Source organism: Crinia signifera, chromosome 1, assembly GCF_055691185.1.
Source record: "Crinia signifera chromosome 1, ASM5569118v1, whole genome shotgun sequence".
NCBI classification, from domain to species: Eukaryota; Metazoa; Chordata; class Amphibia; order Anura; family Myobatrachidae; genus Crinia; species Crinia signifera.
This window is the reverse complement of record NC_139217.1, coordinates 156128023-156154915: the sequence shown is the minus strand read 5'-3', so window position 1 is coordinate 156154915 and position 26893 is coordinate 156128023. Positions and strand designations below refer to the sequence as shown.

At 42.6% G+C, this 26893-nt stretch overlaps 1 protein-coding gene across 2 annotated transcripts in view; it reads right to left on the bottom strand.

Moving 5' to 3' along the window:
* TNKS (tankyrase) overlaps nt 1-26893 on the bottom strand; it is a 210897-nt gene that overhangs the window by 66428 nt on the left and 117576 nt on the right. For both annotated transcript variants that reach the window (XM_083174989.1, XM_083174993.1), the window contains exons 7-13: nt 25410-25476; nt 24631-24817; nt 22812-22933; nt 18691-18782; nt 17991-18069; nt 11632-11803; nt 9081-9160 (exon numbers count right to left, since the gene is read on the bottom strand). In XM_083174989.1, the coding sequence (XP_083031115.1) occupies nt 9081-9160; nt 11632-11803; nt 17991-18069; nt 18691-18782; nt 22812-22933; nt 24631-24817; nt 25410-25476 (799 nt within the window). The remainder of the gene's footprint in view (nt 1-9080; nt 9161-11631; nt 11804-17990; nt 18070-18690; nt 18783-22811; nt 22934-24630; nt 24818-25409; nt 25477-26893) is intronic.

Sequence of the window (26893 nt, the reverse complement as noted above, 5' to 3'; positions counted from 1 at the left end):
GGACGCGGAATACATGTAACGTAATCCGCGTCCGCTCGCCACACTATATAAAATCAACTCCACGCCGAAGTGGGTAGTGGGGGTATGAAAAGGTCGGGAGGACCCGTTCCGCCACGCTTCGGGGGTGGCGTGGATAGTGCCTCAATCTCATATAAGTGTATAGTAAAGTAAATGGTATCACATCCTATAAAATCGCATGCGATCGCCCGGGGGGCAAAAAAGAGCAGTGAATACAGCCGTGGATCATTGAGCTGTGGCCAGGAGCTCGACAATCCACGGCCGTTCCCAGCAGAACGGGCCCGACTGCTTCTAAAGTTGGGCCCATTCTGCAGAGATCCCTGTTCAATGCTGTGGGGAAAGACAGTGTAATGCTGGGTACACACCAGGACGACTAGGGCCCGATTCTGTCAATTTAGATCCAATTCCGACCGGTTGTATGCAGATTGTATGTACTATCGTGTGTTTTTGACATTTATTTGATCCGATTCCGATCCAATGCGCGTTCACGCCGCTCGTTTGGTCGCATCTTTGGTCCTACGTGCTGCAGGTAGGATCCGTCAATCCCAGGCCGTCCGACCGTCAATCGTATGCAGATCGTGAGTGTTTTTTGCCGCCTCCGTCGTCCGTCCGTCGGTGCGTCCGTCGTTTGATCCAGCCTATTTGAGTGGCATTTCCTAAACACTCCCCCGGCGCCATGTTTTTCCACATAGCAAACAGCGCTGGCGCAGCAGTTGGACTCTCCTTCTTGTCTCATCTCCCAGAACAACAACCTGGTATGTTTGCACTCCCAATGCTCTTCTATGCATGCCCACTGTTGCCACCAATGTATATAGTGTGTATAAAGCACTGGTTTGGCAACCGTGCACCCGACCATGTCACTGTTTTTTTTGGGTGGGCCCCATGTGTGTGTGTATACATATAACCAATGTCCACCATTGCAGTATTCCAAGCACTCCTCTCTGCTAGGCCCCATTCACCTGTGTGTGTGTGTGTTTGTGTATATATAGATATATATACATAAACCATTGTCCACCATTGCAGTATTCCATGCACTCCTCTCTGCTAGGCCCCATTCACCTGTGTGTGTGTGTGTTTGTGTATATATAGATATATATACATAAACCATTGTCCACCATTGCAGTATTCCATGCACTCCTCTCTGCTAGGCCCCATTCACCTGTGTGTGTGTGTGTTTGTGTATATATAGATATATATACATAAACCATTGTCCACCATTGCAGTATTCCATGCACTCCTCTCTGCTAGGCCCCATTCACCTGTGTGTGTGTGTTTGTGTATATATAGATATATATACATAAACCATTGTCCACCATTGCAGTATTCCATGCACTCCTCTCTGCTAGGCCCCATTCACCTGTGTGTGTGTGTTTGTGTATATATAGATATATATACATAAACCATTGTCCACCATTGCAGTATTCCATGCACTCCTCTCTGCTAGGCCCCATTCACCTGTGTGTGTGAATAGCAATCTGCACAATAAAATGTATAGTGGTTTTCATAAAAGTTTATTAACATTTTAAATACTTAAAACATAAGAACTAGGTAAACTGGTAACTATAACTATAAAAATTTAAATATGAAACAAAACATGGGTATAACTATAACAACTAAAATGGTTTTATCTTTTTACAGTCCCAATGTCCAACGCAAAGGAACAAGAGTTTCTTGAAGGGTTTATTGAAAAATATCGTTCACACGAATGCCTGTGGCGAACAAAATCCAAGGAGTATTCAAACAAAATGAAAAGAAACCAAGCCTTGGAGGACTTGGCACGCTACAGTCTTCCATTTCACCCAGAGGCCAATGTTGAATGGGTGAGGAAACGCATCCAGAATCTGCGCACGGTGTTCTTAAAGGAACACAAGAAGGTGGAGGCTGCAAAGAAGTCTGGTGCTGGAGTCGACGAGATGTATCAAACATCGCTCTGGTACTATGACCGGTTGACATTCACCCTCAGCCAGGAGTCGATGAGGACAGGAGTAGTCCTTATGGTAGAACATGAAAACCAAGAAGTCACGGCGCAGGAGGAGGAGGAGAATTCGCAGTCTGCATCGGTGAGTCTATTTTTTTGGCTATCTAATTGATTCCTCCTGCCAATCCACAGCGCCCTCCCCATTAAAGTAGGCCATGTACTGTTCCCTCACCTGTTTGGCTCGTGCACTCCCTGTGTAGTGTTGTGTTGGGGTTTGCAAGGAGGATATCTGCACTACCTCCTCTGGCAGTTCTTGGTCTTCTTGGAGTGCTGTGCCTGTAGCCCTTTGCTGTGTGGCTTTTCTGCGGAGCAAATTGTGCAGGACACAGCACGCCGTGACAACCCAGTCAATTTTGTCCACCCTCAGGTTAATGGCAGTGTGGAAAATGCGAAACCGGCTTGCCAGGATGCCAAAAGCATTTTCCACAACACGCCGTGCCCTGGATAGCCTGTAGTTAAAGATCCTTTTGTCATGGTTCAACCCCCTTTGCGCATATGGCTTCATGACATGCTCGTGCAGGCCAAAAGCCTCGTCAGCCACAAAAACAAAGTTAAGCCCCTGTTTAGTTTCCTGGACAGACGGCAAGTGAAGGGTGTTCGCTATGAGCCTTTCGTAGAACTTTGTGTCCTTGAAAGTGCCACCATCCGATGCACGGCCATTCCTTCCTACATCCAGGAAGATAAACTCATAGTTCGCATTAACAACAGCCATTAGTACAATGCTAAAATAGCCCTTGTAATTAAAATAGTAGGAACCACTATTGATAGGCTGGGCTATGCGGACATGTTTGCCATCAATGGCTCCACCGCAATTTGGGAAGTTCCATCGCTGTTCAAACTCCTCTGCGATGACTTTCCATTCATTCACGCTGGTAGGGAACTGAAATTAGAAGTAAATAGAATTGATTAGTAAACATGTTCAATTTTTTTACAGCTTGGTGACTACCCACCTGCAACCCCAGACCTATCTGTCCTATCTGAGAATGCATGCACATCGAACGAAGTTCCTACTCCGGCACGCACTCCGCCACCCACCCTGGAACCCACTCCACCACTCCCCCGTGCCAAAAAAATGCGTGGCAAAGGAAAAAAAGGAGAAGCAGCGGCACATGAAGAATTTATGATGCGGGCACATCAAGTCCTGCAAAGAAACCCGGACAAACATGACAACTACTTCACTTATGTGGCAGAGTGTGTTCGCAACATGGCTCCTAACCAGCAACTTACTTTTGAAAAGTTATGCATGGAGTTGGTGTATAATGGCAGTTTAGGGTATCTCAACAGTGGCACTAAAATAGTTGGCATTGGTAGTGCACCAGACACACCACTGTCATTAGAATCACCAGTGCCTACTCCGCCTGCCACCGTAGCAGGCCAGTCGAGCACAATTGCAACACATACCCAGTCAACACCTACACAGCCTTCTCAACCCCCCCAGTACCGTCAATTCTACAGTTCTTTACTGATAGAAGATCCAGAGTGTCCTGTTTTTGAGGATCTGTCTTAAAAAATAGGCTACTTTATCATTTACCATCGACATGGTCTCAGCTGCAGGTATGTGATGGCCACTGCTCACATGGCGTATGGCGCACATCAATGGGGCCGGGACCATTGCATCTGCGCCATGCGCCATGTGGGCCGCAGCCTTTACATATCTGCAGCAGACATCCTCTGCCACACAAGGGCCACAGTGTGTATTTTTGTTTATTTATATGCTGCTACCTGTACCTGCATTACCAGAGGGAGAACAGGATTCTCCTCAATCTGGATAGCAAACTCCATTTATTGCCCTTTTTTCTTTGCCAATAGTATGGGGTACTGTGCGGCAGACATGGTCTCAGCTGCAGGTATGTGATGGCCACTGCTCACATGGCGTATGGCGCACATCAATGGGGCCGGGACCATTGCATCTGCGCCATGCGCCATGTGGGCCGCAGCCTTTACATATCTGCAGCAGACATCCTCTGCCGCACAGTACCTTATCCCTACTGTTGTAAGGGCATGTTCCAGAAGTTACCAGAGTGTGTTTTTTTTGTTTATTTATATGCTGCTACCTGTACCTGCATTACCAGAGGGAGAACAGGATTCTCCTCAATCTGGATAGCAAACTCCATTTATTGCCCTTTTTTCTTTGCCAATAGTATGGGGTACTGTGCGGCAGACATGGTCTCAGCTGCAGGTATGTGATGGCCACTGCTCACATGGCGTATGGCGCACATCAATGGGGCCGGGACCATTGCATCTGCGCCATGCGCCATGTGGGCCGCAGCCTTTACATATCTGCAGCAGACATCCTCTGCCGCACAGTACCTTATCCCTACTGTTGTAAGGGCATGTTCCAGAAGTTACCAGAGTGTGTTTTTTTTGTTTATTTATATGCTGCTACCTGTACCTGCATTACCAGAGGGAGAACAGGATTCTCCTCAATCTGGATAGCAAACTCCATTTATTGCCCTTTTTTCTTTGCCAATAGTATGGGGTACTGTGCGGCAGACATGGTCTCAGCTGCAGGTATGTGATGGCCACTGCTCACATGGCGTATGGCGCACATCAATGGGGCCGGGACCATTGCATCTGCGCCATGCGCCATGTGGGCCGCAGCCTTTACTTATCTGCGGCAGACATCCTCTGCCACACAGTAGCCCGTACTTATTGGGAAAGTTTAAACTGGGTCATACATACTTAAATCTTTATATATAGTGTGTGTTTTTGTACAATATCTTTTATATATGGTATTATAATATATTTGTGTTGACACAATCTATTTACTATTTTACATGTTTTAACCATGAAAGGCCTAAAAAACCTGTTTCTGTCCTAGGCCTAAATTATAAATAAAAATATTTTGTTTGCACAATAAAGTGTACAGTGTATATTTCATCCTTACCTTGCAATACTGGTACTGCAGCACCTTCACAATGGCTTTGCAGGTCTCCGGGATGATGAGGCCCAAAGCTTGCGGGGAGATGAGGGATCCAAACTTTAGGTCAGCAAGAGACCGTCCTGTCGCCAGAAACCTCAGGGTCACCACCAGCCGTTCCTCAGCAGGGATAGCCATGCGATACTTGGTATCCTGCTTCTCGATGTGGGGAGTCACCAGACGCAGCAATTCCTGGAATGTGGCATCATCCATCCTCAAGAAGTTACGAAAATCGTCTGGGTTATTCTCCCTGATGTCCCTGAGCAGTGGCATGTGCGAACGAGTCTGACGCTGAAGTAGCCACTGCTTTGTCCAGCATGATCTTTCTCTCCTGCGCTGGGCTCTCTGACGCCTGAGCTTCAAAACTGCATAATAGAGCAGGTACTGTTGCTGGTGACTACCCATCACTGCATTCTCCATAGTGCAGGGTTAAAAGACACTTTGTAATGGCAGGCAAAACAAAGTAATGTGTAAATAGCTATGTCCAGCAGGTATAAACCAAGCCTCACTAGTAACAAAGCAGAAATACACTGGTTTAAAATGGCTGCTGCTATTCCTATCCCCCTCTGCTAGTCCTCCCCCTCTGCTAGTCCAGCCCCTTCATTACAATTTCAAAGGCCCATCTGACGACGGTCGCATGTGTTCTTGCAAAAAAAACAAAAACCAGCGATCCGACCGTCTTAACGACCATCGCGGGCACATCGGGATCGGATCTAGATCGTTCCGCAAAAAAACCCACAATTTTTGCTAATCGTTTGCTGGGGACTGCCTGGGAGCTCCCGGGAAGTCCAAGGGAAATCGTTCCATGGTCGTCTATCGGTCGTGAACGACGGTGGTCGTCCTGGTGTGTACCCTACATAAGATTTTCCTCGTCGGGAATAGTGGCGAGAGATGGAATACCCCTAAGCATACAACATACTGAAAACCTTTACATTTGCCCTATATTATTTAATAACCTTTTTTCCCTCTATTTTATATAATATTGACCCTGTAAAAAGGTTCAACACATGTACCAAAACTAGCTTTCTTAAATAGTGAGTGATTAACACACAAACTGAACTAGAACCCAGTGCAATTATATACTCCAGCACATGGCTCACTACACTGCACATCTCTAATCAAAGCCCCTTCAGCACTCACTAAAGTGGTTATAACTTCCGTTCTGTATTTAGCCAAGCTTATGGCTGTTGGGGACTGTACAGCTTATACGATCTATAGATTACATTATTGCAGGGCTGGGCAATAAGCGGCCCTCCAACTGTTGATGAACTACACATCCCAGCATGCCTTGCTTTGCTTTTGCTATTTGGCCATGCTGAAAATGATGCAAGGCCTGCTGCGATGTGTAGTTCAGCAACCGCTGGAGATCCGCTCATTGCCCACCCCTGCATTAGTGGTATGGTCATTTACGGCATTTGTGACCCACTAAAGTATTCCAGGCTTTGCTGTATCTCCGCCGTGTGTAGACATCCCTCAACACATGTGCACTAGCCAGCAATGCACTGCTGGTAGACTGCCAGCAAATCAGTTCTAGTTCTACTTGCAGGACCTCACCAGACAGGAAAATTATGGCAAATACCAGCCACATTTTCATTAATATCAAGGAGATATGAAACCTAATATCCTGCAGAAAACAAGGACCATTATGAATATGTGCAACGGCTTCAATCAGGATAGTGCTGGGATTTTAGTTGTCCACAGAGGACTCCTGATGTTGCTAGGTGGTCTTAAAGCCTTCTTTGGATATTTACCATGAGTGCCACCATTACGAGGGTGCGTGTTTGCGGCCATATTGAATAGTTGTTTGCCAATATTTCTGCCTGTCAGAAATACAGGCAAACATTGGGTGGTATTCAATGCAGGGGACGAGCAGCGGTGAGGAGGTTTGTACGGCAATGTCTTTTTTGCAAGGAAAAGCCATCCTTGCCATCCAGCCCCATCGCCGTATTCTATGTTCCAGGGAAATCCTCGCCGTCAAAGGGTGGCGACGATTCCCCAGAACAGCGAGGAATGCTGCAAATGCAGTGAGCTGACTGCCTAGAGCGGTGAGCCATTTCCACCTCCCCTCAGGGAGCAGTGAGGGGTCATTGAATACTTTGACAGCTAGATATCGGAACTGCTCGCCATCAGCCACTCTCCCCCCCGCACTGAATATACCCCATTCAATACCCACCTTAGACATGTGGGACTCTTGAAGTTTACAAATTAGAAGTGATATACTGTTTTCTTCTATTATACAATGTCTTCAGTATAATTATACACTCTTCTTTCAGTGTACATGTGATATATTTTGTATGCTTTATGAAACCTGCCATTTCATAATTTCCCGCCCAAAAAATGATTTGACTTTACTTTTACTATACTAAATGATGTATATTCAGGGAATACAGCACACGCTATACTATTGCGCTACCCCCTCCCAACCCATGCCCATCTTCCGATACATTCCAATATTATAACTATTAGGTGCTTGTTTAGAAATGGAACCAACATACATGCAACAGTGAGAAAAATAATTGTTGATACTTCTAGAACAACGCGAACCTATTGCCTTTGGCAACAGTAAATCTAAGCCGGATTCACAAGTAATGCAAGAAGTAATATAATACACAACATATTATGGTATTTGCAGTATTTAAATCGGCTAGTATGCGACTCCAGCAGGCAATTTATGTATGTTGTACTGCAAATGGATTCCATTTGCACATAAACTGTGTTGAATGTTCTATAATAATGTTTCCTTTAACTCGGCAACTCAGATTAATAGGCTCAGCTATTGCCACAATGGGGTAGTATATCACATGTATGTAAGACAAGGAAATGCAAAGCTACAAATAGATATAATAAACAAAAATACAGTGCAGCGATTATGAGGTTTAAAAATGAATGAATTAAATCAATCAGACTTTAGTAGGGAATGTAGGTAAATAGCAGAAAGAGCAGCGAAAACTGATTTGAGCAATTATGGCAAAATCTAAACGGTAAATGGTCTCAGACCTCCCCAAACCAAACATATAGTGATCTGTTAGCAGTAATCGCTTGGGGAGATTACTTGAAAAATAGCTGGACTATGAAAGTTGTGTTCATTAACCCATTCATTGCTATGATATTAGGATTCTCTGGGGATCAATATAAGTATTTACTTATGCAGTTAAACTGACTTTACTGAATGAAGCATTAATTATCTTAATTCTTTTAACAGTGAAAACAAATGCCTCTATATAATCTACTAGCTTGCACCCACCTAAATAATCAAAGACACAATTATGAGAGGTAACTGTTGATTTATGGGGTATTAGCTGCGCACTGAGTTTTGTGTAGTGCAAAAGAAGTACATAGTGCAAAAGAAGTTGATTGGATGGTGCTGCGCTCCGTCTATAGAAGTGTAGCCTATGGTGTTGTAAGGTGATTTTGTGGAATAGTCAAGATGTTTATGAAAACTCTGATTTGTTTAAAAGGTTTTACTTTGTTTAAAACTTCATATAAAGATACAATACAATTGAAAAATATATAGCAAATAACACACTAATGATGTATGTTAAAATAAAAATAAAAATGATAATTATAAATATTATATGTACAAAAGCAGATTGCAGTTCATATATTTGGATTCCTGAGATTAGGTTGCAATGAGATGGGTACCCCAGTTTTTCAAATGACATGTGTGGTGATGGCTAGATAGCTAGCTGTGATATGAAAAACTGGGGTACCCATCTCATTGCAACCTAATCCCAGGAATCCTAATATGAACTGCAATCTGCTTTTGCACATAAAATCTTCATAATTTTAAATTTTCATTTTATTTAACATACATCATTAGTGTGTTATTTGCTATATCTTTTTCAATTGTACGTGTATCTTTATATGAAGTTTTAAACAAAGTAAAACCTTTTAAACAAATCAGTTTTCGTAAACACCTTGACTATTCCACAAAATCACCTTACAACACCATAGGCTACACTTCTATAGATGGAGCGCAGCACAAGGTATGCAGATAAATATTTAAACTGATCAATAATTACAGTATAAATCCTGGTAATATCTTTAAAACCCTAACAACAAATACCCTCATCACCTAGAGGATTTAGCAATTTTCAAGACGATATTAACCGACTACTTTTCTCAGTCACATGATTGTGTACAGAAGTGCTGAAATATCTTTACCTTTACAGTGTCCAAGTCTCCAGCTTTTGAAGCTTCGAGTAATCTGTAATCCACATCAGATGTGCGGACAGGTGTGCTTTCTACATGCAAGAAAAATATATATGTGTATAGATACACGCATGTCTATGAGGCAGGTACATACATAAATCAACCATTGTATTTTTAGATAAGATTAGTTAATTTGCTCCATCTACAGACCCCCATACACTAGTTCAATTTGTGCTAAGGACAAAAGTCAGACCCAATTTATTTTCCTTGGGAGGGCTCACATACAATTTGGCACTTGATAGGCCATTTATTACATGTGATAAATCTGTATATAACTCCTTGGGAGCTAAAGGTGAGGGGGCAGGAGAACTCCAAAAAAAGAAACCCATTCAAAAGAATCAAGAGTGCTCTCAGCCAATCAACGGCTGCCTATTCTTTTATATTGTTTTTTAAAATTTCCTGCCCGCCAGAGATGCAGTGCCCCTCTCTTGCCTGGCACTTCCCCACTCTGCAGGTAGGAGTTGGACACCATCTGATGTGATATATCGTGGATGTGCTGCTGATGGGCTCTTATTTACAGCCGTCCGACCTCCAATGTGCACAGGACAGACATCGGATCGGATGTCATACACATGCAATTTGGGGCTGATTTCTCCCGATTTTTGGTCCTGATCAACCAGAATTGGGTGAAATTGGGCCCAAATCTCAAAGGATATGGCTTAACACCTTGGTTCCCAAACTGTGAGCTGTGGCACCCTGGGGTGCCCCATGACAATTGCAGGGCTGCCCTGTATTGGTGGTCCAGGAACAATTATTTATTTATGGTCAATGTAATAAGCAAAACAAATGCGTGTGGCTTCCAAACATAACATATGCGGACAATCAGATGCCTCACCACATAGGATGGCATATAGAACACTATTTACTTAATTTAATATATATAAAATTTTTTTACATTTCTCAATATGAAACGTTCGGCCTAAGGGTGCCGTGAAGAAAATTCTGATACTCTATAGCAACATGATTCAATGATTCAACATACTTTGGGAACCTCTGATCTAACACATAAAAAGGTAACTAAGATATTGGTATCCTTCAATTTAAATGTAAAGAATATGAACAAAATATTGATTGTGACCATTTCTTTTTCAGAAACACAGACATACTTTGTGGTTTCAGTTTCGACATTAATTAATCTTTCCAAAATTAAAACCAACAGGAAGGAATCCACACGTATGTTTTCACAATAGAACCTGCCGTATATATTTATTAATATAATTTTAAATGCTTACAACATCCAACAAAATGAGGTGACTTTTTGACAAATGTGGTAAATCTAGCTTTAGTCCAACTACCTATTTTTTTGTGCAGTTTAAGTTATTGCCCAATGACCACTAAACAGTAACTGCTAAGGAGGCAATTATATATTTCAAGTAATGTGCTGCAACAGAGGTGCCATTGTGGGGTAGTCCAAGGTAATGATTAAAGGGACTCCCCCCCCCCCCCCCCCTTTTTTTCAAACAGTGCTTGTACCATGTGTTCGTACCCATATAGTAGACATATGGAAACATGATTTATGTAATGCATCGTGATATTGTCTAGAGACAGCCAGAAAAAACACTAATACCCCTTTCAGACAGAAAAGTCTGAAAATCGGAGCAAATACACAGCATTTCAAATGCTGTGTCATTTTGCCGGGAGCAGCCTGACCTCCCTTCACACAGAAGAACAAATTACCGGGTAGAAATTTTAATTTGCTGAATGACACGGGTATTTCTTCTGTGTGAATGGGTTTACACAGGTCATAAATCCTGTGTCCTCAACCCTGGTCAATTCCAATGTTGGAGACATGGGATTTACGACATGGGTGTGCCCTGTCACACAAAAAAAGGACCCGTGTTATTCACGAAATTACCGGGTAGAACTGCTTCACCCGGTAATTTAGTTTTCTGTCTGAAAGGGGTATAAATGAGGATTTCAAGTAACTGGAACTAATCCCGTGGGAGCTATGAAATTAGCCCTGAAAGCCGGCACCCTCAATATATTTTTCACTTCCTCTGGGAACTTGCGTGAAAATGGGGAGTTTATCTTTTGCTAAATAATCCAAGATTAAATTGAACTGCACTTAAATAAAAAAAAAAGGGCAAAAAATTGCGGTAAAGCCTATTTTTGTTGTTGCCACAAAAATTAACAAGCATAATCGGATTGTGCCCTAAGGGTATTTTCAGTTGAAAGAGAAGACTCCTTTCTATATAATGTAGGTGCCCATTCATTTTTGAAAGGAGATTAGTGGAGTTCTCACCCCATGGCTGGACATTATTTTTCTACAGTGAGGGGATAACAACTGACCAACAGGCATTATCTTGCATGAGGCCACCTACTTTGAAAAAAAAGGCAATACTTTTAAAATAACCTTTTCGTTGTTCTTTCACAAAACTGTGAGTATATGTCATTCCCCAAAAAGGTAGAATCTTCCAATTAAAGTTTATTGTAATACTTTCACCAGTATTTGCACAAGGTTAATCCTTATAAATAGTAAGGTTATGAAGCGGTGGACACTAACCGCTTAGAATTTGCTGCACGGCTTCATTTCCCATCTGTGCTGCTGTAAAGCCTTGCAAAGAGATGATGGACGCATCAGAACCAAAGCTCAACAGAAGACGGCAAGTCTGCAGGTGACCTCCCAGCGCAGCTCTGTGCAATGCCGTTTGTCCAAGTGTGTCCAAAGCATTCATCTGCGGGATAAGCACATGGATACATATTAATAAACACAACAAAGCCCTTTAAAAAAAAATTACAAAATCTACAAGGCAGGGTACTCCCTAGCTGAACCAGACTCAGAAAATATTACTGAGAAATCTACTACAGATCAGCAAGCTAACTGTGGAAAAGGTGGCAAGAAAAAGGGAGAAAATCCTGAGAGATTGATGTAAAATACTTTGATATTTGCAAAAAGACTGATACAAACGTTCAATTATCTATTAATCACTACATCACTAAGGCTCTTGGTCACCCAGACTGAGCCTATGTTGGCATTTTTACACAAATCCTATTCCTCGATCAATACCTGTAATTTAATAATTCAAATTAAATCTATTCAAAATGGCCAAATCGTCTTTAGGAAACTACATGAAAATCTTTCCACCAGCCAACACAAATGAATACTTTGTAGTTATTGCTCTGGCATTAATCCATCTTACTAAAACCGGATTTTACACTAACTGTCCATACACATTGGGTGATTTTTGCCCAGCGTGTATGGACAGCGATGATGAGGAAAATCGCTGGGCTGAAAATTGCCCAGTGCATACACAAAGAGCGATGTTCACCCTTCTGAGCGATTATCCAAGGGGTGTACGATCTTCCATAGCAGCACCTACGGAAAGCTCTCCCCCCATCACTTATCTGCCTGTAATACCAGCATCCGCCGGTGATGCAGAAGCGTGTGCGCTCATTGCTGGCCGTACAGACTGGGCGGCTTTCCAGCTGAAAGCCGCCCAGATGAGTAAACTGAGCTGCTTTCATCTGAAAATCGCCCAGTGTGTATCGGCCTTTAGGGATCATAACACATTTGGTTCAATGACATGCATGAATATTCTAGCCCAACAAGAAAAAGTTTGGGAAAAGTAGTACCTGTGTTTAATGAAAGCCAGGATGGGGTACTCTGAACACCCATCAGGCCATTATAAACACCACTTATTGTAATATAGATTGTTATTGGCTAGTCAGGATTCTTTAAACAAGGGTGCTCTTGGTCGTGTGGGTGCCAGTATGAGGGAGATCAGGTCCATTTTGGGTAATTTTCCATCCCCTGGATCTACTAGCATTTCTGAAGGGTGAAATCTTCCGCAGATTGAAGAGCTAAGAACAACTACAGAACACAAGCTAAAATGGCCACAACCATATTGGCAACTATTAAAGCAAGTTTTCCAACTCCAAGCTCTTCCTGCACTGTGACAATTTACTCTCTGACGATCAAGTGTTGGCCAGACAAATATTGAATCCTTACTATCTGGTGCGCTTCACAATAAAACTGTTAATGGGATAATTCAACAGGGAAAACATTTTGTGGGCACCATCACATCTTGCAATGGCCGAGAACAGCTGATCATTAACCTCACTAAGCAATAGACTCTAGTACACTGGTACTGAGCAGCAAAGGCGTGTGCAACACATTTTATTAGGGGGTTCACCGTCAAAAGGGTGTGCCTAGCATCACCTAATGGGCATGTCTAACACTGCCCATTGGGTGTGTCTGACATTGACAATCAGGAGTGTCTACCATCATCTATTGGCACTCGCTACAATATGAAATGTCTCTCAGCCACACCATAATCTCCTGCCCATTTCAGTTTCCAACTTCTAATTCCGCTGTGGGACCGTCTTTTAATAGAATATAGTTCTAAACAGCAAAAACCTTTGGTAAACGGTATTGTTAGCTGCAGGGAGGTGTTCATAAGGGTGGGCACAGCATTAGGGTGTGCCTGTGCTGAGCAGGTAAATTGCAGTCTGAATCTAGAATGTTGCCACCAGCTGTCCACAACCGCACCTTTCTTCTCTGCCTCCTTTATGGAGATTCCGACAAGTGAAAAAGTACAAGAAAATCTGCCAAGTGCCGCCAAGCCCACCCAGTTGTGGTGTTGCACTGAGACCTTACAGAGAGAAAAGGCAGCCCAGGGAAATCAACCCTAAATGACCAAACTATTTTACAGAGCAGATTGACAGAAACAAGGAACACTGTGATGATGGCAGCAATCGTGCCCATGGAATCATCATGGTTTTTATATCCAAAGTATAATTTTTCTTCTGCATCAAGCAATACTGACAGAAAACGAGAACAAATAGGAAAGCGCCTTTCATATAGTTTATGGCTTTCCATCCTACTCTTGCTTTTCCCTAATTAGAAGGGAAGAATTTGCTTCTTTCTTTTTAAGCTTTAAACTATCAGAAGCAGTTTGTATAGAAATGATGAAGAGATATCACTGCAGTTAGATGGCCAAAATACTCCAATTAAATTACTCATCCTGATGCCAGGAACAGGGATGAATCAGAGTTTGAGTAGCAAAGTAATTTTCATAAAAGCGGAATGCCTTTGAGGTACCGTAGGATTTTCAGATGAATGTACTGACCTAATATTCTGATTGTATCTAACCCTGAGCCATCTGTAAAGAGAGCTGACGGCACAGCTTGTTTCAGGAAAAAAAAAACATGTTGATTACTTACACATCATCCTCAAAATTTTGTGTAGCCCGGGGGCAAAATCAAAAATGTACTATGGCTACCATTAACCCACAGCTGGCTTCACTAACCTGTGCCACTATGGGTATTAGAAATAGAGAACTGTATGAATTAAAATTTTATAGCCAGCCGAATAGTGGGCAGACTCTGCACACAGTGTCCTTTATGTTATACTTCTTTTTTGCTTTAAATACAGAAGTTACAGTAGCTTTGAACTTGCCATTTAAATCTGCATTTCGCACACTGAATTATATGCAGATATTAGTCACACAATTATTTTAGCTAAAGATTTGCACTAATTGAGACAGTGAAAACTGTACCCTGTATAAGCACCTATAAGTACCGGGTGTATGAAGACGAAACAGCTAAACCCATCTAAAGTCCCTGTAAAGGTGCCCATACACGTTACAATTATTGTATACAATATCACATCTCATCGCATATCGGTTTTGAGATGAGATCAGATGAGATAAGATCTAGTACTAAAAGTATGTGCTGCACATACTTTTTGTACTAGATCTCATCTAATCTTATTACAAAACCGAGATGCGATGAGATGCGATATTGTATACAATAATTGTAGAGTGTATGGGCACCTTTAGGACCAAATCACCATGCTTTTTCACACATTTCTGGTCACACCTCAGGAAGCTGTGAGCTGAAATGTGTCCCTCTGGCTGCATGCACACCTGTACAGAGAAGCAATTGAATGGCTCGGTTGTGCGCCATCTAGTTGCAGCTGGGGAGACCATCAATTGAAATTGGTCCCAATTGAATTGTGTTCGGAAACTAATATGTAGGTAAACAGATTTCCACAAATGTACATGTGCATTATCATCTACCCCAACCGTAACTAGAGTGTATCTGGCATGGGCTCCACAAGGCACTTAACCACTTGCCTGGCCATGGCCGCACCAGAAGCAACCAAAAGCTGGACTACCCCTGATTCAGTCAGAAACGCCCAATAGCAGCTCCTTCAGTGCCCGCCATGCAGCTGATACACAACACATTTATTAAGAACACACATACACATACATACATACATACATATAACACATACATTTATGCTGGAGTCCTGTGGGAGCATGCATCGGTACACACTGAGCGATTTTAAGAATCAGTTGTAACAAATAGTCACTATAGGCAAATTTGTTTAAAATATAATCTATTGTGTACATGGCTTAATTGTTCATGTGTGCCCCAAGGCTGACCGGGTAAATTGCCAATATATAGTTTTTCTTGCAGGACAAGGCATACTTTTAATGAAATTAATCTGAGCAAATCTAAAGAACATTGCAACCAAGACATTGATCAATCTTACATAATCAGAGAGTCCACAAAAGATAAATAAACGCCGAGATCACGTTCAGTCTCACAGAAGGCCTTTGCTATCTAGTGTGACGAAGGTCAGGGGAAGTGAAGGTAAATGCTGATATGTGCAGATGTACTGTCTATGGCTGAGTAGCTACAGTATAAAGCAGGAAAAAGGACGGTACTTGTGTATTTTGGCGGCGCCCCCGATGTCCGTCGTACAACGAACAGATCGCATCGCATCGCATGCCATGCACCCGATGGCATACGATGCGACGCGATTTTGAGCCCCTATACGACCAAAAATCGTATAAGCACCCTAAAGGGTGCTTTTGAGCACCCAAATGGGTGCTTACAATGATAAATGCACCCCCACGCCACCCCCCCACTATAAACGTGAACCCGAAGCGTGGCGAGCGCAGCGAGCCCGCGAGGGGTGGCGGTACGCGTCCTACGACCTTTTCATACCCCCACTATCCACGTCGGCGTGGAGTTGAGAATAGGATAGTGTGGCGAGCGCAGCGAGCCACCGAGCCCGAAGCGTGGCGAGCCCCGCGAGGGGACGCGGATACCTTCACAGGTAAACGCGTCCCTTCGCGGGCTTCACAGGTATCCGCGTCCGCTCGCCACGCTTCGGGCTCGGTGGCTCGCTGCGCTTGCCACACTATTCTATTCTCAACTCCACGCCGACGTGGATAGTGGGGGTATGAAAAGGTCGTAGGACGCGAACCGCTGCGCTCGCCACGCTTCGGGTTCACGTTTATAGTGGGGGGGTGGCGTGGGGGTGCATTTAACATTGTAAGCACCCATTTGGGTGCTTAACATTGTATAAGCACCCATTAGGGTGCTTATACAATGTTTAATCGCATCACATCGTATGGCATTGTATGCCATGTACAATGGCATACAATTTAAAAATTGTATGCCATCGTGCACTATCGTACGATATTGCGTTGCATCGCATACCATCGTATGCGTTATGGTATGCGATGCGATGGGCGCCGCCAAAATACACAAGTACCAAAAGGACTTCCGACAGAATGGCAAAGACTGTACAAACTCACCTAAATATAAAGATCGCCTGTCAAAGAGCAGATAAAAGCTATTTTCTCTGATGACGGTCATTTCCCTCTAAGAAAACCCTTTTGTGAGATGTTTTCTAGAAGAACATCGCTCAGGCTGCTTCAATCTAACCATGAAATATGCTGTTAGGATTTTGGTTTGAGGCTGCGCGTTAGCAGCTGGGCTAAGCAGTCTTCATATTGGCAACAGACTAATGAATGGGAAAAACATTTCTCAGAAGCATCCTTTCAACTATAGAGTAACGTGGGAAATAGCGGTGGGGCCCTATTCAATGCTGTTTTTAGCGACATCATTGAATAGGGATCACGGCAGAACGAGCCCAACTTTAGAAGCGGTCGGGCCCGTTCCTGCCGATAACGGCCATGGATTGTCGAGATCCCGGCCGCAGATTGACAATCCACGGTCATTTTCGCAGCCACACCCCTTTTCGCTGATCGGCAGGTGGGACATCGAATCCCGCCTGCCGATCTGCTGTTAGTCAAACAGCTAACGGGCCAGGATCACGGCTGTTGGGAGGGATCGACAGCCATGATCCTGGATTGCATACCCCCCCCCCCCCCCCTAAATCTGTTAAGGCGACAAGGAGAGAGGACGAGAGAAATGGATGGAGAGCACGCATATTCAGCAAATTCAACAACAAAAAGCCAGGCATCCATCTAGTGTAAAATTGGCTACAGGCACTCTGGGGTAAATATAGGAGTGAATAGAGAAGTGAGCCAGTGGAGAAGTCGTCCCTGGCAACCACTCCGCATTGAGGTAACATTTATCAATTGATATCTATACAATAAGCAGCAGCTGATTGGCTGCCAAGAGAAACATATCAACTATTTTCTCTGCTTCATAATCTCACCCGCTAAAAACAAAATAGCAAGCAAAAGAAAGGCTTTAATAACTTCATAGAACCGAATAGTCAGCTGTGATCTGCTGGAACTCCTATTCCTTCTATACCACAACGCTGTACACCCCACCAGTCTCATTTTTACTGTTACTAAGACACTAGAACTAGCAGAGCTTGTTGGCCTACAAGTGTGGATAGGATTGAAGAATAATCCAGTGCAATATACAGGGAGGAAAACCCCTGAATGTGTTAGGTAACCATGGCAATCAGATTTTGGTGCAGCTCTTACGGAGGCAAATGAAGTGTCTTATTTTAAAAAACCTGTAATTCCTTATTATATATTTATAGCTTTTGGTTGGACATTTACATACATAAAACCTCTCACAAATTACTAAGAGCCAGTGAGGCATATCTTGAGAAGTCCCACAGTGTATTATTATTGGACAAGTTACCTTTGCTCCATGTTTATGCAGAACCTCCACAACATCATTGTGTGCTCTTTCAGCAGCTACATGCAACGGTGTCATGAAACTACAATAATGGAAGAAACAAAAGGGGGGGGGGGGGGGTTAATATTTACAGTATATGCAACACCATCATAAATATAGAGGAACTTTTTTTATTAAAATTCCCAAAATAAGGACAATGGGGCTAATTCAGAATAGAACGCAGAAGTGAGTCACCTACAGCTGATTTTTGCACTTCTGTGATCGTAGCACAGGGCAGGCCGCTACATGCTGTGCAGCCTTGCCATGTGCTGGGCGGCCCCCAGACCGCAAAAAACGAATGCTGAATTAGCCCCAATGTTCTCATTATTTGCTATCAATGTAATTAACTATTTAGTGAAATTATTATTAGAGTTAAAAGTATAAACTAGAACGTGAACCACAGAGGGAACAGAGGTGCGACATCCAAGCTGTGCGCAGCAGTTTTCTTATTCAGGTAACCACTTGGGTGAGTGACAGAACAAAGATTTAAGATAGTGTATTGCATCTGCAAGTTGCAGTTTTCCCATATTAGAAGTTGGACTATGTATTCTTATACACTGACCGCAGATTTGCTAGGTCCCGCTTTATTTATAACACAGCTGACAAAGATCGAAGCAAAAAAATTTCACAGAGCTATGAATCAAGGTCCAAAAAGTACACTTACTCTTTGTTTTTCTCATTGACACTGGCTCCTTTCCTTAGTAACAACTCCGTTATCTGCTTCCTTTTCGGATGCAAAGAGGCCACCGCACAGTGCTGAAAAAGGTACAATACATACATATTCAAGCAAAACAAAATGTCTGAAGGCACACTTAGATTTTGCAGCTTTTTACGATATCATCTATATCTTTGTTACACATTCCTAAGGCAGACTTTCTACAAAAGACACAGATGGAATCCTTCAGTCATTTATCAAATGTCTGGCTCACATACACAATGCACTGGGCAAAATGCAAGAAGGTGATCAATGGTAAATTATGTTTCTCTGAAAACAATTTCGATTTTATAACTGCAGTGCCAAAGATGAGCAATGCCTATGTCATCTGGGCGAGTAAGAAGCCAGAGAATAAATTGTCTGCTTGGTACATCAGGCTGAAACCAAGCATTGCCTCCAGGAAAAACTAACTTTCTGTTAGGCAAAGAAAAGCCCAACTCGCACAAGGAATAGATTGCGGAGAGAACGCATTATTCATTTAGCAAGGCATACACATTCTAAAATGATATTATTCTGCATAGGCAGAAATAAAAAATAGTCCCATTTTCTTTGGCATTATAAAATCTGTGTACAAGTGGAGAAAGGAGAATTGGATTCATATGGCAGATCCTGTAGTATGAAAAACAATGCCTGCAATAGCCAACAGATGTTACATGATAAACAGTTGTGTTTGCTCTGATAACATTTTACAACACAGCGATGACTTATTTGAGCCTACAACAGCTGAAGAGAAGGAACAAGTGCATGCAGTGATGTGGGTAACCAAACTGTATGCACTGACAAACATCTTATCACCTATTAACGTCAAATAATTTGTGTTTCAAGTGCTTACATATTTATAATTTTTGTTCAATGTCTATTATTTTGAAAAAATATATGGTCACTTTAAATGATTTCATGCACCAGAGGATCTGATTTATCACAAGCAGTATTTTGGAGTGGAGGAGTGGACCAATGTAGACACTGCCAATAGCATCCAATCAGAACCAACCTACAAAACTTCAGGAATGTACTTGATAATTGCTTCCACAAAGTGGATTGGTTGCTAGGTACTTGTGTATTTGCAGGGCGCCCAGTTTACATATGTACGGCACCGTAGGAAAATCACATCGCATGCAATTTTGTGGTGCTATGCAATACGATTTTCCTTAGTTAATTTTTAATGCACCCTGCCCACGGATCCATTTGTGGTGCGATGCGATTTTTCATTGTATAAGCAATGCGATGAGATTTGATGGTACTTCATTTTAAAAGCACTCATGCACACCCCCACTATCCACGTCACCCCGAATCATGGCGAGCCCCACGAGGGGACGCGGTTACGCATCCTCCTGACCTTTTCATACCCCCCCCCCCCCACTATCCACGTTGGAGTGGAATTGATGTTATAAAGTGAGGCGAGCGCAGCGAGCCACTGAGCCCGAAGCGTGGCGAGCACAGCGAGTCCCGCTAGGCGACGTGGAATACATGTAAAGCAATCCGCGTCCGCTCGCCACTTTATAAAATCAACTCCACACTGACGTGGATAGAGGGGGAGGATGCGTAACCGCTGCGCTCGCCACGCTTCGGGGTGACGTGGATAGTTGGAGTGTGCATGGGTGCTTTTAAAATGAAGTACCATCACATCTCATCGCATGGGTGCTTATACAATGAAAAATCGCACCGCAAGTGGAATGCGATCCGCAGGCAAGGGTGCACTAAAAATTAAATAAGGAAAACCGCATCACATAGCACTGCAAAATTGCATGGGATGCGATTTCACTATGCAGAATAGCCCACTAAGCAAATCGCTTAGTGGGCGCCCTGCAAATACACAAGTACCGTTTGCTATAAGCAAGTTACTCCTCTGGTCTAGTTACCAACACTTCATCACTTAATACATTAATCTCTGAATACTCTATATAGATTATATATATATATATATATATATATATATATATATACAGTAATCGATATACCTTTAAATAGTGCTTAAATACATACAAACTTCAAATCAACTGTTCAATATTTAACCGACCTGAATTTTTGTAACAAATTCTGCTCTATTTTGAACACTGATGGCCCAAAGGCATTCTGCTAAACATCCCTGATTTACTGTAATTCACTAAACACTGATGGCATAAATACATTCGGCCAAACGCAGCCTAACATCCCTGGTTTATTAAAATTCACTACACATTGGCAGCACAAATACAGTCTGCTAAAATATGGTTTTATTACAATTTACATTTACAGAACAACATTTTTTCACTACAATATAGTGCTTTCTGGTATTTAAAGGCAGTGAGGGCAGAACAGGAGAGATAAACCTCTTATTCTATCAATCATCATACAGAAAGCTGAGAACTGGGGAAACACACAATTTGTACCAATGACCACTGCAGCTGCAGTCTCTGCAAACCGTTGTTTAGATTTGTGTTGTATAACAAAAACACTCCAAAAGCAGGAGGGAATGGGCAATAAATAATTTATAGTAGAAATGCCCTTTAGTACTGATGATCAAGCACGATGGGTCACACAAAAAAGCAGACAAATCACAATTTACAAGGACATATACTTATCCAAAAGGGGAACATAAAATGTTTTATATAAGGTTGTTTTTCTTGGGGAAATCTGGAGAACCAGGTCTGAAATTCATTTAAGATCTGTCTCTTACATCCGAATTATGCTGTTAAAAAGCATCCCCCGCACTGTGATCAGTGTGACTATTGTTCATATATGGCATTCTTATTAACCAGCATCTTTTTGCTCGCTTTTATTCTGGATATCTAAACGTTCTAGAATAGGGTTGTGTTGATATTTCAAAAATAGCTCTGCTGCATTCAGAAAATATCGTATTTATATAGTGCTCTCTCAACTCAAGGCTCTTTACAAACATCAAAAACAATGCACATAATACAGAAGAATTAAGTAATACAGCAATAGACAAGCCACACAGATATACAAAAGAAAACCTACAGGACAAAATAAGCACAATGCAGGATTAGTGCAGGCATTTCTAGCCTCCACACTTTCAAGCGTTCCCTGAAAACTCACCTCTTCAGGCAAGGTTATCATACTGCAGAACCCTGACATAGCCTCCAGTAGTATTTATATGGTACTTCTGTATTAGCCGGGCGCCCCTTACGTAGTTTGCGTAGTGGTGTATTGAGAATACCAATACACCACTATGCTGGCTACGTAAACTACGTAAATTACGCAAATTATGCAATTTACGTAACTCGAGCTGTGTTAATACATAAAGGATCATGTCCCCACTATCCACGTCATACCCCCAGTGTACACGTGGGCGTGGAGTTTATTTTAGAAAGTGTGGCGAGTGCAGCAAGCCCTGCGGATACGCAGCCGCTCGCCACACTATCTAAAATGAACTCCACGCCCACGTGTACACTGGGGGTATGACGTAGCTAGTAGGGATATGATTGGGTTAGTGAGTGTTGTGTGTGTGTGTAGTGTGCATTATACTTATCCACGATGTCCCCGGCGCCTCCGCCACTCGGCTCCCCGCATTACGGCCGTCATGACACTCCTCCCCGGCGGCAGCAATGTACGTTATTAGCGTAGTGCCGCTGGGACCGATTTTACATAGGGAACAATGTTAAATGGCCCACAGAGCCCAAAAAGCCACCCTCAAGTGTGAAATGGCCCCCCCAATTGTTAACGCCACCCCACGAAAATGCCTTTGCTCCAAGCACCGTGGCACCTAGCTACACCACTGACTGTAGGAGATTTGCAGATCTGGATCACACAAATCCAGATTAATGAAGGTTGGACCGGATGGTCCTTCAGCCTTTTCTCAGCATTATCAAAAGGATATATAAGCAGTCCAATAAACATTAACATCTTCCCAAACTACTCAAATCTTTTCCCTCTCCCATTATATTGTATTATAGTAGTTATAAAACAGGAAAAATATAGTGCCAGCATAATTTGTTTTTACATTTACAATGAAAACCTAATCATCACATAAAAAGCTGATCATAAGTACTGTGTGTTCATTGGGCATTACAGAGATTTCAGAAGAAAGCTTTTCAGACAACAGCAAGAGGACACAAAGCATCTGTTCTCACCAATGCAGTCTCGTGTGACTGCGGCTGCTTAAAATTGATGATCTCCAAAGCAAGAGTCTTCTTCACTTTCGCCAGGTCTGCCTCTCTGGCAGCTTGCAGCAAGGAATGCCCTTTAAATTCGTCTGCAATTGAGATAGAGCAGCTATTGTGACTAAGAATAAAACAGGGCTATGCACAAACTCACCATTATGACATTTTTCAAAATTTGATAAATATGAGGTATTGTTTACTACTAACAAGTAACTGTAACTACCTGTAAGTAGTCAAATGTTATTAAGGACATTTATTAGTATATGGAAATTATTGCTAAATCTTACAAATACAGAAAGCAATATACAAATTAAAAATGAAGAGTCCACGTCAGACTGCTGTTATGCAGCTATGGAAAAAAAGCGAGTATATTTCCTGGCTCGGCCAAAAATATATCAATGAGTGAACAAAAGTCAAGCAATATTGCAATACTAGAAGGTATTTAGGAATAGTAGACCTAAAATGGCAAACTCCTGGCTTCTAGAACAGAACTGTCAAAAATTAAAAAAAAAGACAACCTGAAGTTGGATTATAATGTGAATACAAAACTGAAAAAGTACCTAATATGAGAAAAATCTAACGAAACGGACCATTGGTATCTGCTTTCATTATGGTGGCAGCACAAGGTTGACAAAGACGACAACAATTTGTGGATGTGCAGAAAATGTACAAGTTCTGTAGATTGTATGTGCAAATGAATAGAATATTGATGCATTGTTACCTGCCATGGGCCACACGCACCGACTTCTGTTTATTATTTATTTTTAAACCTGCACAATTCAATGCTGCTCTTAATCAAATGCAGTGTCAGACGCACTGCTACAAGCGAGCTGCATAAATCTCTCCCATTCGCATGCCTGTGCTGTGTCCCCATGAACGAGACATTTATCATCTGATAAATAATATTGTGTCTGAATGGACAGCGCATTATGTGTTTCAGTTGGAGCTGTGACTGTGAAAGCAGAAGCATTAGTAGCTTTTCTTAGTGAAAAGGGGATCAGTATATATTTGATTAAGAGCTGTGTCTATGAGAGTATGGGAACATCAAATACATAGGGCTGATGGCCATACACATAATAGAGCTCCACATATACAAATACCACTCAGTCCTCCATGGTCTAATTTCTATATTGCTGGGAGGTGCCCACACAACTTCATCCTAATAGAGCGCACATTTCTTAGGGTAAACTAGGCATCTGAGAAGATCGTACAAAGCATAATCGTCTACCCTGCCAGAAAGGCCAGGAGGCTCTGAAAAAACTGGGTCCCCCTCCCGACCTCAGTACCCTGTATCTTCCTGGGACCTCCAGAACTCCAGTCAGCCACATTGTTTATTGCCGGTGTTCACGGCAGTTCAAGGAGGGGGCAAAGCTAAAATAATTTTGATCGTGTCACTTTAGTCCATACAGTCAGCGTTTGACTGACACAGGGCTTCATGATGTCAGCTTCCATCCCCACCCCCGAAATGCAAACCAGTGTTCGTCTCAGAGTTTCGCCCAGAGAGTAGCATTGAAAAGTAGGTAAGCATGGTACAAAGTAACCAACTATACTCCCATTGTGCTAATACAACAAAGGTGAAATGCTGTACTTCCTAATATATCTGTGCATAGGGCATCACCCTTTCTAAAAAAACAAATCAAGCTTTCAATAATTTCTACTATGGGTTTGCAAATCATAATCTTCCTATTTTTGGAATGCACCTGCCAATTATTTAGCTTGATTAAGTAGCATTTTTCACCCTTACTAAAAAAAAGTAGGCTTTCACGAAGAACTAATTGACTGTACTTACAACTCAGTCTCTCCTTGAGCTCCGGGGTAGGTGCCATGTCCACGGCACTTTTTCCATGACAATTGACCAGCGTTGGGTCTGCACCATGGCTCAGGAGCAAGGAACAGACTTCAACTCGATTCTTTGATGCTGCCTCGTGTAACGGTGTGAACTGCCAGAGATCCATGGCATTAACACAAGCTCCATGCTGGAACATAACAAGCACGTTAGACAGAGTGATGACATTTAAGATGATGGTGTTTTCTCATTAGACTGTCGGGTGTTAAATTCTTTGAATCCAATAAGTGTTAATGAATAAGATGAGCCATTATTACTATGACCTGTTATACTGTATATCTGCTAATAAGAATTATAATAGAAAAAAGAAAACAGAATGCAATTGGATAACAAATAAGACCCTGTTCTACATCACAAGAATAGTAACAGTAAGTCAATGAAAATTAAACACTAAAATTAAAAACAGCATAAACAAAGAATAGGGATAAATTAAAGGAGCCCATACACGCTCCGATTCCTGGCGGTGCGGTGTGTGCTATAAGATGCTCGCTCCCGCCACACCTCATCGCACAGTACAACAAGTATGTGATGCACATACTTTTTGTACTTGCTTTTCATCACAAGGCATGCAATGCGATGTGATGGATGCTATTGTAGCCCACAAAGCACGACGGGATCCGAGCGTGTATGGGCTCCTTAAGGGTTTCACAAAAATATACTCCGCACACGTGAAAAACGTACACAACAAACATTACAGAATGTATTCCAAATATGTCACTTACTTTCAGCAACAATTCTGTGACTTCAAAGTGTCCATAAGAGCAAGCATTATGCAGGGGAACTAGTCCACTAGAAGCAAATAAAAAATGAGATTAAACACTTAAAAAAAGGCTTATCCCAATATGAATGTTTGATTACAACTAAAACGTACTTTCTATAACACACACATGGTTTAAATAAAAGGGCTTGGAACCCTTGGGCTAATCCACTCCTTCCAGGAGGAAAAACCACTTTTAATACTAAGAGTGTCTATTACAATAATATGGTTGTCACGTTTATAGATTCCCCCCAATTCCCCTACTCTCTGCTGTATCACCAGATCTCCTGAGCTGGTGCAGGCTGGCGGACAGAGCTCCTTCTGACAGGGACGCATCAGCCATGCGGCAGGGAGCAGCTTCCCTGCCTGTCTCCGCTTCAGGGATCACAATACACTAACAAAATTGGTATTCTTTTTTTTTTTGTCGGTTGTTGGGAGGAGGATGGTTTGTGTTTTGTGGGGTTGCCAAAATGCAAACAAAACTTTTTTCGGTACTTGTGTATTATCACGGAGCCCACCTTTTCCATCGTAGGGCATTGTACAACCAAAAAATCGCATCGCATGCGATGACATCGCATGCAATGCGATTTTTTGGTTGTACAATGCCCTACGATGCGACGCAATTGGACCCGATTTTTAATTGCACAGGCAGCCATATGCCTGATTCCTATGTTAAATGCCCCCCCAGACCCGATTTTTTATTGTATACCCACCCTGATAGGTAATGACTATGTTAAATGCCCCTCCCCCCCCCCCCATTGTTAACACCACCCCACTATCAACGCCAACTCGAAGCATAGCGAGCCCGTAAGGGGCGGCGGTACGCGTCCTGCGACCTTTTCATACCTCCACTATCCACGTTGGCGTGGAGTTGATTTTATATAGTGTGGCGAGCGCAGCGAGCCACTGAGCCCCGCAAGGGGACGTGGATGACTTCACATATATTCCGTGTCCGCTCGCCTCGCTGCGCTCGCCACACTACATAAAAACAAATCCACCACGACGTGGATAGTGGGGGTATGAAAAGGTCGGAGGACGCGTACCGCTGCGCTCGCCACGCTTTGGGTTGGCGTTGATAGTGGGGTGGCATTAACAAGGGGGGGCATTTAACATAGTCATTACCCATCAAGATGGGTATACAATAAAAAAAATCCGGTCTGGGGGGGCATTTAACATGGGAATAAGCCCAAATTGGGCATGATCGCGTCGCATCGCATGCCATTATAATGGCATGCGATGCAACGCAATATTAAAATTGTATGCTCACGCCCGGGGAAAGGCTGAAATCTGGTCCCATCGCAGGCCATCGCATACCTTAATTAGTGGCATGCGATGGGCGCCGTGATAATACACAAGTACCCTTTTTTCTTGCCACATGAATTGTAATATCTACTTTCTGGCTTCTGTCACTAAAAATAACAAACATTAAATTGTGTTTCCTTACAAATA